Source organism: Hyaena hyaena, unplaced genomic scaffold, assembly GCF_003009895.1.
Source record: "Hyaena hyaena isolate Hyena2069 unplaced genomic scaffold, ASM300989v1 scaffold_1053, whole genome shotgun sequence".
In the NCBI taxonomy this organism is placed as follows: Eukaryota; Metazoa; Chordata; class Mammalia; order Carnivora; family Hyaenidae; genus Hyaena; species Hyaena hyaena.
This window is the reverse complement of record NW_024081687.1, coordinates 98,256-111,061: the sequence shown is the minus strand read 5'-3', so window position 1 is coordinate 111,061 and position 12,806 is coordinate 98,256. Positions and strand designations below refer to the sequence as shown.

General features: G+C 44.2%; 1 protein-coding gene across 4 annotated transcripts in view; it reads right to left on the bottom strand.

Annotated features, from left to right (window-relative positions):
- The window catches only part of ATG2B (autophagy related 2B), a 71,123-nt gene extending 58,374 nt beyond the window's left edge, over positions 1-12,749 (bottom strand). For 3 of the 4 annotated variants that reach the window (XM_039222077.1, XM_039222078.1, XM_039222080.1), the window contains exon 1: positions 12,190-12,749. In XM_039222077.1, the coding sequence (XP_039078008.1) occupies positions 12,190-12,351 (162 nt within the window). In that variant the 5' untranslated portion in view covers positions 12,352-12,749. The remainder of the gene's footprint in view (positions 1-12,189) is intronic. The other variant, XM_039222079.1, reaches the window with a different exon arrangement.
- Positions 12,750-12,806: the final 57 nt, after the last annotated feature.

The window sequence follows — 12,806 nt, the reverse complement described above, 5'->3', positions numbered from 1 at the left end:
AAACTTACGTAGAGTTAAACGACAAGAGGCCTAGGACAGAATCCTGATAAACACCAACATTTAAGTATTAAGAATTGGTTTATGAAAAGAAGCACCTGCCAAGTAAAGTAGAAAAAAGCAAACAGAGAAGTAGAAGGAAAATCAAGTTAAGTCTTATGTCCCAGAAAATCATGGAAAGACAATTATATAAAGAAAGGTCCAGTGCAACAAAAGGTAACAAGAGGTCAAAGATTTTTAAATGTCCATTGGCTTCTGTGATATTTAGGGCGCTGGGGACCCCAGTGAGAGAGATTTTAATGGCGTGGTAAGGCAAAGCAGACGACAACAGAAGGAAGACAGGATGGATGTAAATGTAGTTAACAGAACAATTAAATGTATTTCTTGATAATGTACTTTTTTAAAATTTATTTTTAAATGTTTATTTTTGAGAGAGAGACAGAGCATGAGCAGGGGAGGGGCAGAGAGAGGGGGAGACACAGACTCCAAAACAGGCTTCAGGCTCTGAGCTGTCAGCACAGAACCTGAGGCGGGGCTCAAACCCACAAACCATGAGATCATGACCTGAGCCGAAGTTGGACGCTTAACTGACTGAGCCACCCAAGCGCTCCGCCCTGATAATGTACTTTTTAAATTAAAATAACACAGTTTATAAAATGCCAGCTTATGCGTGAGGTAAGTCCTGCATGCCATGATGAGTAACGGCAGTGTCATAATTCTTTGTCTACAGACCTATCGCTGAATGTTGGTTTGGACTGGCTTGTGTTTGGTCACTGGAGGTTATCACTCTAAAAGGCTTTCTTCGTGCTGGCGTTTCTGTAATCCTACAGACGTGCTGAAGAGTACCTGGGCATGGATGCTTTTAAGGTAAACACATCCAGATCCTCACTCTCCAAATATACTCTGTTCTAAAGCCGATCTTCCTGAGAAGCGTACTTGACAGTGGCACCATGTTGGCTCTCCTCTCCCGTATTCCCTCGTACAATCTCCCTTCTCCCGCTTAGCCAAAAAGGCCTTTTCCCTTCCTGAATCCTCCTTGGTGCACTGCCCCAGGTATAAAAGACTCCAGGCAAGGCCAGCAATAGGTTGCTACGCTTTCCCTATCTTACACATGTTTTTGGCATGGCACGCAAAGAACCAAGTGATGTTGCTACTGCAGAATGCCTTCGAGTCTCATCTACATCTTTATGACATCTACGTTTGTTAAGCTTCTATTTCCAAAACTTAGAATGAAATTTATGATGAGCCCGATCAAATTCTAGTAAAATATATCCATCTATGAATACACAAGCTAATCAGGGGAGGGGAAACCACCTGGCCACACCATTAAGAAATGTATTCCCAAGAGAAGATTTTAGGTTTAATTTTTCAAACATATTTATATCGTTTTGATCAACTGCACACTTATAATAACACAATCCACAGGAAAAATTTTAACACGTAAAACCTAATGATTACCTGAAGGAAATACCGATAAGATTAATATGGTAGGGCCTAGAGGAACTGCTAAGACGACCACTAAAAAACTGAAAAAATAGGAAATGAAGAAATCATTAAAGGAATTAAAATGGGAATTAAAAGGAATTGAATTAAATTTTAAAAGGAATAAGGAGGAGCCCCTAGATGGCTCAGTCATGACTTCTGAGTTTAGCTCAGGTCATGATCTCACTGTTCGTGAGTTCAAGCCCCACGTCAGGCTCTGTGCTGACAGCTCAGAGCCTGGAGCCTGCTTTGGATTCTGTGTCTCCCTCTCTCTCTACCCCTCTCCAAATCACCCTCTGTCTCTCTCTGTCTCTGTCTCCCTCTCTCTTGCTCTCACTCAAAAATAAATATTAAATCATTAATTATATTTACCTAATGCAAAAGAAAGCTTGATAGCATGTCTTAAAATATGACCAATTTCAGCTTAGTTACATGTTTTTACTCAAGAGAAATGACAGCATGATCAACAAAAGACTTAAGCATAAAATACATAAGTTATGATAAAATTTTGCAGAGGAAGTAAGGTGAACTGAACATAGGCGTTCCATGGGAAAAAGTAGGTTACATTTCCAACTTTAATGAAGAACTTGTTCAAGCATTTTTAAATGCATGATGGTGGATATTTAGATCCTACTGGGTGAAAATACATATTTTTATGTCAATATTTATAACAGTAAGAATTACCCTCTACAACTATTTAAGCTGTTAAGTAAACTAAAGGCCAACGTCGAGTCACTCGCCCTCCAGGACAGCAAATCAAGACTTAATTGCAGTTTCAACCTCTCCAGAAGTGAAATTTTAAGCCAATCAATCTGGATATTCTGGTTGGCACCAATGAGGTAATCTATCATGTGGGTTCTCTCCTCCAAAGGAAGATGAGGTAATCCACCTAAGACTCCCTGCTCTTTCCCACTGAGGAAAAGAAGTTCTGGCCTGAAACCATCTTTTTCTTTTCTTTTGCTAATAACTTCTCCCCACTCTCCTCCCTCCTTCCTATAAAAACCTTCCCTTTTGCACAACTGTGGAGCTCCTCTATACCAGCTGGGTGGGGTGCTGCCTGATTCACATATCAGTGAAAAAAAGCCAATTAATGTTCAAATGTCCTTGGGTGAATTTTGTTTTTTATCAAAATTTATAATGGATACCTTTTAATTTTACTTTTTTAAATATTTGTTTTGAGAGAAAGCACGTGCGCGCACGCGCGCGCGCACACACACACACACCCACACACACACAGTGGGAATGCAGCTGGGGGCCAGGGAAGAATTCCAAACAGGCTCAGTGCTGTCAGCGCAGAGCCCAAATGGGGGTTCGACCTCAGGACAGTGAGATCATGACCTAAGCCAAATCCAAGAGTCAGTTGCTTAAACTGTTATGTCAAATTTTTTTAATGTATGTTTATTTAGAGAAAGAGTAAGAAAGAGTGCAAGCGGGGGAGGGGCAGAGAGAGAGGGAGACACATGATCCAAAGCAGGATCCAGGCTCTGAGCTGTCAGCACAGAGCTCGACGTGGGGCTCGAACTCACAAGCCACGAGATCATGACCTGAGCCGAAGTCGGACACTTAACCACCTGAGCCACCCAGGCGTCCCAAACCATTAAGTCAATTTTAAAATGCACAAGGAAGACGGTAGTTTTTCAAAAATTTAAGAGAAAACTGGGCAGTGTTTGAAGGACACTCCTTTAAAACAGCATGTGTTCTGGTCCCAGCTCGCTCACTCACTTGCTGGGTGGCTTTGGACAAGCTCTTGAATCTCAATTTCCTCTTCCATAAAATAGGATGGTATCTATGTCACAGACTTACTGTGAGCATAAATGAGGTAATAACATGTAGAGCTACCAACATAGTTCCTGATACCAAGTACACACTTTATAAATGTTGACTATTGCTCTTTATCTTCCACAGTGCCTACGTAGCGCAGTGATGAGCACTCTTAGGAATCCAAGGTGTGTCTGACAGTATGCAAAAAGAAAAACATTAAGTTACGGTTTTCTTTAACACGTACCATCAGACTAACCAGGGGAAAAAAACACATCCTTATTAGTTTAAATCAAGGCATCAAAATTCAAAGACAGATAAAATAGAGCATAAAAATTAGCAAGACCTAACCTGAACCAATTAACACTTGATTAGCACTTACTGCATACAGGATATTGCACTACACTATTTTATACCTACGTTATTGCATTAAATCATCACAATAGCCCTCTGAACTAAGTGTTTCTGTGCCCATTTTACAGATATGGCAACTTAGATCATCTGTGCCCATTTTACAGATATGGCAACTTAGATCAGAAGAGTTAACTTTCAAAAGCTCTTCAATTAATCACGGCAGAAACTATAAAGAAGAAATATTTTCACAATGTAAAATTTTGTTAAGAGGCGAATCAAAATGACGTGGTAACATCAGTAAGTCTCAAAAAAACAGCACGTGGGCTTGCGAGCCAACTTCTAGAACAAGCTTTCTATGATAGAAAAACTCTCAATCCCTTTGTACCAGTTTTTCAAAAGTCAGTCAAGGACAATACACATCAGACTCCCATTAGGAGGCTTCCTAAAAATGCAGATTCTTGGGCCTTTAGAACAAGAATCTATAGGGAAGGGGCCAGAAGTCTGCATCTTGCCAAACTTCCCAGGTGAACCCAGAGCTGCTAATGTTTTTAGAAGCTCAGCTTTCTTCAATCTTTTGAGCCAGTGTGATGTACAAAAAGAATATAGGAGTTGGAAAGACTTAGGTTTGAAATCTTGCCTCACTGCTAATCTAAACCTGAGTAAGTTACTTAACCTTACAGTAAAAATGGAAATGGTCACACCCAACTTACAGCAGGAAAACCTACATGAAAGCACCCACTACGGTACACGGAGATGGAAGGCGCTTAACAAACGGTCGCTATGATCTTCAGAAGCAGAATAAAATCCCCTACCTCGATTCCGTCTCCCCTCCAGTCATCATTCTCTGTGGGTAGCCAAGGCAGCCTCACCCAAACCACCAACGACTACCTGCCTTCTAACCCTCAGCACATGTTACGCTGCTCTGAACGCTGCCAAGAACTGCCACAATGAATACGCAGTCCGCCCCTTCCAGCATAACTCGCACGCCACTTCCCTCTCTGGAATTCTAACTTTCTTTCACTCCTGAAACACCTTCCCCGCTGCCACTCTTCTCCCAGCCCTTTACCACTCGACATCGGTATTCTCTTAAGTTCCATCTGCAGCCTTTTTGGTTTCTCAGACTAATCTACACACAAACCACGCACCTGTGTGCTTTCTGTGTTGCAGTCACTACGGATACTCTGATAACTTCAAATCTTTGGCTCCAGCTCTCCCTCAGCGCCCTACTATCTATATGGTGAAAAGAAATGAAAAAAAAAAACTCATTTAAAATGGAGGCAGGAGGGGCGCCTGGGTGGCTTAGTCGTTTAAGCGTCCAACTTTTGCTTGGGTCATGATCTCGCAGTTCGTGGGTTCGAGCCCCACGTTGGGCTCTGTGCTGACTGCCAGCTCAGAGCCTGGAGCCTGTTTCAGAGTCTGTGAATCCCTCTCTCTCTGACCCTCCCCTGCTCGTGCTGTCTCTCTCTCTCTCTCTCTCTCTCTCTCTCTCCTAGAAATAAAACATTAAAAATTTTTTAAAAAAATAAAAAATAAATTAAATAAATAAATAAAATGGAGGCAGGAAGCCAGTAAGGAGAGTTCTCAAGTCCCTAGCACTGCGGTCAGTTGCAAACCCAATGAGAAGAGACCTACCTTCCAAGTCCATCCTACCTGAGCTATGAAGTCCGGTCCCAGCAGGAGGTAGGAGATGTTCCTCCTTCCCCGCCCCCCACAACAGCCCAGTCAGGAAGGGATTTCCCGGCTCAGCCAGTGAAGGGCCACTCCACTCTGAACTCCAGTTTACTCCAATGGACTTTTTTGTTTAGAACGGCCCTCCCAACCTCCCTCTTTCCTCTGTAAAAGAGCTTACTTCTTCTCCTTTGCTCTCCAGACTTGCCTAAGGTTTTATTGTAGCTCACCTGTCCCAGATTGCAGTACTCTGCTCTTCCCAAATAAACCAATTTTTGCTGGTACAATACCTGGCGGTTTTACTTTTGAGGTTAACAATATACAGCTCCCACTGGCTCCTGAGCGTCTCTGTCTGGATGCTCCAAAATTCCCTTAAAAATCAGTGTTAAAACTTATTCTCCCCTCAACTTCAGTCTCCTTTCCTCTCCCATTTGCTCCTCATCCCGACAGGGACAGGGACAGTGACAGGGAAGAACACAACCTTCCCCTTCTCTACTATTTCCTATTAAACCAATAAACTAGTGCAGTAAGGGACGATCATTTAAGACTCATCCCTCTATTCATGTTTTTCGTATTTTCATAACAATTTTAAAAGAAAAATTTAGAATGTCTGGCTGTAAAGAGTCCCATCACAGAAGACCAAAACAAGTTCGGACTGGCTCATGGGTTAGTTACTTCCATAATTAAAAGTCTGAAATTTGTGTACCATATTGTTATTTCTGGAAGAGATGAGATTTAGGACTATTCATACTTAATATATTTTAGATACATATGTGTGTGTGTACATATTTCATCTTTATTTCTTTACCATTTGCTTTTTCCACAATTAGCATGTTAATTATATAAGAAAAGTAAACAACTGGGGCTCCTGGGTGGCTCAGTTGGTTGAGCATCTGACTTCGGCTCAGGTCATGATCTCATGGATCATAGGTTCAAGCCCCGCGTCAGGCTCTGTGCTGACAGCCAGCTCAGACCCTGGAGTCTGTTTCGGAATCTGTGTCTCCCTCTCTCTCTGATCCTCCCTTGCTCATGCTGTCTCTCTCTCAGAAATAAATCAAACATTTAAAAAAACTTAAGAAAAGGAAACAACTTAAAATACACCAAAATGTTTTAAGCTGTATATAGGCAATGACAGCCTTTGTAACATGGGGATCTATCAACAGTAGACAACTATCTAGGAAACTGAATGTGATAGAATTCTCTTCCCGGTAAACACCAAGATTTCATTTGTCTCGATTTTGTGGCTACCTTAAACTTTTAAATAGAATAGGAAGTTTTATTACGGCACTGAAGAATGGTATTAAAAGAAGTCTGGTAATGTTAAGGAAATAGTTCTGGAGAGAGTAAACAGTTGAGGAATTTAAACTGGTGCTGCTAAGGTACAAAATAATACCCCTAAATATAAGATGTTTAAATAGATCACACTTCTATAGTCTTACATGCACTTGGACAAAATCCTCTATATAAGGATAATCATAAGGCACTTAGAAATTCACTCATTCTATGAGACTCCAAGGTCTACTACAGTATACGTGCAGGACAAAATTCTTAGCCTACATGGCCAAACTGATTCCTTGGTATCTATCTACTCAGGCAATACTTTCCTCATTAGCCCACAGAAGTATATCCTTGAGATTGAATAATTCTTAACCTAAAAGCAGAGACCTGAAGTGCTAAGCAAGTATCTTACAGATCACCTTAGAGTTTCTCTTATGTTAAAGGCCATTTTGCTTTTAGTTATCAATGAGTTTCATGCATGTAAAGGGAAGGTAACACTGGTCTATTAGACCATCTGGCAAAGAATTAGTAACCAATATTGCTTGAACTGAAGATAATTTTATTATACATGCCAGTATAAGTAGGAAGGCAAAAGAAAGATTATTAGGTTGAAATTAAAAGGCTTCCATGTTTTGATGTCCATCCTCCAGGAAATACTGAACTTCCATGAGGAAAGGGTCTTTATCTAGTTAACTGCTCTATCCTCCAGCCTGTCATAGCGGCACATACTAAGAACTCAAGAAGTGTAACAAACCAACTGATGAAAAAACTTTAATTAAAAAATATGGGGTGCCTGGGTGGCTCAGTCGGTTAAGTGTCAGACTTTGGTTCAGGTCATGATCTCACAGTCTGAGTTTGAGCCCCACATGGGGCTCTGTGCAGACAACTCAGAGCCTGGAGCCTACTTTGGATTCTCTCTCTCTCTCTTTCTCTCTCTCTCTCAATACACACACACACACACACACACACACACACACACACACACACACACGGCACCTGAGTGCATCAGTGGGTTGGGTGTCTGACTCTTGATTTTGGCTCAAGTCATAATCTCACAGTTCGTGGGATCGAGCCCCGAGCCAGAGCCTGCGTGGGATTCTGTCTGCCCCTCTCCCGCTCGAGTACTCTTTCAAAATAAACAAACATTTTAAAAAAATAATAAGAATAAAGTCACAGTCTTAAAGAGTTGGAAAAGAGCGAGTCATCAAATCCAACCTCCTACCCAAGTAGAATTTCCTTCTTTCAACATTTTGCATCTTCAAACCCTTCCTTGGGAACTCATGAACTTAGGAGTGCGTTACCTTGCAGAATAGCTCCAAGCCCCTGCTTCTATTCCTCCATCCCACTTCAAGCCCTTCTAAGGTAGTGATCTCCCAAGTGGGGAGTGTAACAGTTGATCTACAGGTATGTAAGAAGAAAATTAGACATTCTATATGCAATTTTTCATTTTTAGATTTAAAAATTGTACCGACGGGGCGCCTGGGTGGCTTAGTCGGTTAAGCGTCTGACTTTCGCTTAGGTCATGATCTCGTTGTTCGTGGGTTCGAGCCCCACATCAGGCTCTGTGCTGACTGCCAGCTCGGAGCCTGGAGCCTGTTCCAGTCTATGACTCCCTCTCTCTCTGACCCTCCCCTGCTCACGCTGTCTATCTCTCTCTCTCTCTCCTAAAAATAAATAAAAAACATTAAAAAAGTAAAATAAATAAAAATTGTACCGATATTTAACATACAAACGGGCAGTGGCACTCTCACTCAGGCCATACTCCAGAACGGCACAAAGGGAAGAACAGTAGCTCCACAATGGGGAAAAGTGAAGAGTGGTGCCCTCATCAGGGTATGCATTCCAGGGGAGCATCCTGAAGCTTATTTGGGCATACATTCTCCGTAATAAAAACAGATCCATAAACAGAATCCTGTTAAAGAGAATGTGACTTATGTAACTTTCTGATTTCCTGATTTTCTTATGGCCAAATATTTAAGAGCTGAATTTAAAGATAAGCAGTTTTCTTCTTCACAAAGAGTTCCAAATATACTAACCATGTATGAGATGACCCATGGCTATCAGTAGTAGATGCTACCTAGCAGGTATATTCCAAAAACCAAGCACACTTTATCTCTGTAAAATAAAGGTATCGCTTTTTAATTTTTTTTTTGAGACTTTATTTTTAAGTAATCTCTACACCCAACATGGGGCTCGGAGTCACAACCGCAAGATCAAGAGTTACATGCTCCTCTGACTGAGCCAGCCAGGTGCCCCAAGGTATCACTTTAATAATGAGAAAAATAACTGATCTTGGGATTGTGAGTTCAAGCCCCACACTGGGCTCCATGCTAGGTGTGGAGTCTACTTAAATAAAAGCATTTTGGGAGCATCTGGGTGGCTTAAGCCAGTTAAGCATCCAACTTTGGCTCAGGTCATGACCTCAACGGTTCATAGGTTCGAGCCCCACAATAGGCTCTGTGCTGACAGCTCAGAGCCTGGAGTCTGCTTCGGATTCTGTCTCTCTCTCTGCATTCCCGCCCCACCCCCCCACCCCCCCGACCACCACTCATCCTCTGTCTCTCAAAGGTGAATAAATGTTAAATAAATAAATAAAATTTTAAAATAAAATAGGTTTAAAAATTTAATATTTATGAAAGAGAAACAGATGAGCAGGGGAGGGACAAAGAGAGAGGGAGACACAGAATCTGAAGCAGGCTCCAGGCTGAGCTGTCAGCACAGAGCTCCACACAGAGCTCAAATTCACGAACCATAAGATTATGGTCTGAGCCAAAGTCAGATGTTTAACCCACGGAGCCACCCAGGTGTCCCAATAAAATAGCTTTTAAGGTGGGGCACCTGGGTGGCTTGGTCGGATAGGTGTCCGACTTCGGCTCAGGTCATGATCTCACGGTTCGTGGGTTCAAGCCCCACGTCGGGCTCTGTGCTGACAGCTAGCTCAGAGCCTGGAGCATGTTTCAGATTCTGTGTCTCCCTCTCTCTCTGACCCTCCGCTGCTCACGCTGTCTCTCTCTCATAAATAAATAAAACATTAAAAAACATTAAAAAAATAGCTTTTAAAGTTAATTTATATATACATATAAATGCAACAACTTCCAATTAATTAGCAAGAAAAACTGAGATCAAGAAAGGAATGTCACAGTCCATCACAACACAGCCCTAAGCATAATTGATGGCAGAGAATTAAAACATTATGAATGTTACCAATGACAGAATTCTACCACTTGAACCTATGAATCTTTGTGAGGTATTTTCTTCAGTCATGAAAGTCATTAAAATCAAAAGCCAAATTTGGAATCAGAACTTTGAAGAGTTATTACCTAAGTGTCACATCCAAATTTACCCTAGTTCATACACAGCACACTATAAGAAATAAATCGACATCAAATGTTTACTGGATGCTTTGACATTTTATTTTTTTTCTAATTAATTTATTTTTATTGCCAAAGCTTTGACATTTTAATTAGACATATTCTTCACCTTCAAGGAACAGAACCATAATCTTCCGACTAGGTCTAGCCAACTGTAAATTCAAATATCACCACCTCTGATTTCCCATGAAGATTAATTAAAACTACACAAAAAGGAGTGCCGAGCACAGTGCCTGACATAAACAGATACTTAAACATTTAACTGCTCTTTCCCTGGCTTGAAGCCATGTGATTAGTGAAGAAATAGGGGCTTACGGTTTAGGTTTGAATTCTCGGGGTACCACCTGCTGGCTGTGTAACTTGGGGCATGTTATTTAAGTCCAACATTAAAATGGAAATAATAATACCCATCTTACAAGATCAATGTGAAAAGTCATTAAAGACAAATTCATATAGTCATTCTGACAGCACAGAGCCTGAAGCCTGCTTCATATTGTGTCTCCATCTCTCTCTCTGCTCCTACCCCACTTGTGCTTGCTCTCTCTTAAAAATACATATTTAAAAGAATTTTAGGGGCACCTGGGTAGGGTGTTAAGCGTCCGACTTCAGCTCAGGTTGTCATCTCGCAGTCTATGGGTTCGAGCCCTGCGTGGGGCTCTGTGCTGACAGTTCAGAACCTGGAGCCTCCTTCAGATTCTGTGTTTTCCTCTCTCTCTGCCCCTCCCCTGCTCACGCTGTCTCTCTCTCTCAAAAATAAATAAAACATTTAAAAAAAGAATTGTAATAAGTAAGTATCCAACCCTCCTGCAAGATAGCTTATTCATACCTATACCAAAAGAATAGACTCATGGGTCACCGAACTTAAAACTATCCATCACAATCCCTATCTTCCGCTAAGGACTACAGCACTACTGTACCCTGACCCAGTGCCTACCATGGACTGTATACCCCATGAATGTTTACTAAATTCAGGTGAATGACTGTGTCCACGGTCACTTAGCTAACTGGCAGCCTGGGCTGGTGTGATCTACCCAGATGCAGGGCTGGGTCTACTCAAACCAAGGCTCTTTCCACTATCATTTGTACTCTGCCTAGTTAAGTCATCTACTCACTGAAAAAAAAAATGTTTATTCATACTAATATAAATAATTGAAGGGTCATAATAAGGTATTAACTGTAATTTGAATTTTTCAGGTTTCTGCGGCTAAAGTCACTAGTCTTTAAAATACTTTTATATAAAAGAAAAAAGCACTTAAGTTTTTTTACATAGCTTATATGAGGGGGAGGGGTTTCCTTTTGTTTTGCACAACTATGACCGGAAAGTCACCTATGCACATAATTTCCTAAATGTCACCTGTATAGGATTCAAACTCCCAGGAGCCAACCCTGGCGCAACACGTAAAGGGTTGGGGGAAGAAGAAAAGCTGTCCCAGGTCCCATTCGTGTTCAAGCCCCGGCTGAAATCAGTGTAAGGAGACGACTATGTCCTCAGCATACAAATGCAGGTACATCTGAACGTGGGGAGTTTATACGTGAAGCACCTGTAAGACCCACGGAGTCAACTCACAGCCTCGGGATGACAAGCCGACCACAGGTTTTTTTTGTTTTGTTTTGTTTTTTTTTTTTTTTTTTTAAAGGTCTGACACTCGCAGCTTCAGCGCTTTTGCAACACCTGTTCGCGGTCTGTCACGTGAAGCGAATAAGCATAAGTGCACGGCACCAGCCGGGGCCCCACGGCCACTCGCAGGGGAGGGGGCCCTGTAGACGCACCATCAAGCAAGAGGCCTTCACCTGACCTTCCTCGCAGATGACTGCCCGCGGGGTTCAAGCAGCGCACCCCGAAAAAAACAAAGGAGTAACTCCGAGTTCTGACATCCCCGAAGGTCCTCCCCATCCCTCCAGAGTGTGGTCCCACGAAACGGGATTGGTTTGCCACAGAGGCCCGCGCCCCCTGCTACCCCAGGGACAGGACTGGTCACCCCCTCCCAGGGACCCCGTGCGGCCAGCGTCAAAACCTCCCCCGCCCCCCAAAACCACTGACGCAACTGCCGCCCTCCGTGGAGACTCGTTCCCGTCTGTTAAGTTTCGGAAACACGTGACTGGGGGCCGCAAACTTGCTAGACACGGGTTAAACGCTTGAACACGTTTCTCTGAGTCCCTGCCACACTCCACTTGGCGCCCGACGGTTCCCAGGGACGCGCGGCACGTCGCCAGTCCTGGGGGACACCGTTCAAAGCGCCCCAAGGAGGGCGGCGGGGCCCGACCGGCCGGCGACTCTTACCCATTTGTCCAGGGGGACCTGGGCGAGGGAGCCGGTGCCCTGGTACAAGTCCAGGCTGAGCTGCTCCAGGCTCAGCTTCTCCTGCAGGAAGTGGCCCAGGTACCGCTGCAGAAGGTACCGACAGGCCCTCTTCTTGATGGACTCCGAAAACGGCCAAGGCATGGTGACGGCTGGCCGCGGGGCCCGCGGGGGCTGCGGGCGGCGACTCCGGCCCTGCGGCCCAGGCTCCGGCTCCAGGCCGCGGCGGCGGCGGCGGCGGCGTCCCGGTCCGCGGCGGGGCCTAAGCCCGGGACGGCCCCTCCATGGCCGCTCGGCGCCGGGCGTCCCTCAGGGCGACCCCATCGCCGGCGCCGCGTCGCTCGCGCTAGGCCTGGCGGGGACCAGGCGCGAGGGAGTCCCCGTCGCCCCGGGCCCGGCGGGCCTCCGGGAGGATCCTAGTCGGCACGGAGAGGGGATGCAAGAGGGCACGCGGGGAGGCGGCAGGGCCTGAGGCAGGTACTGAGGCGGACGCCGCCGCCGCCGCCGCGCGTCGAATTTGTTGTCATCGGCGAGGCACGCTCCCGGCTCCGGGACGCTCCGGGCGCGTTCGCGAGACCCACGCTCGCTGCGCGCGCCCG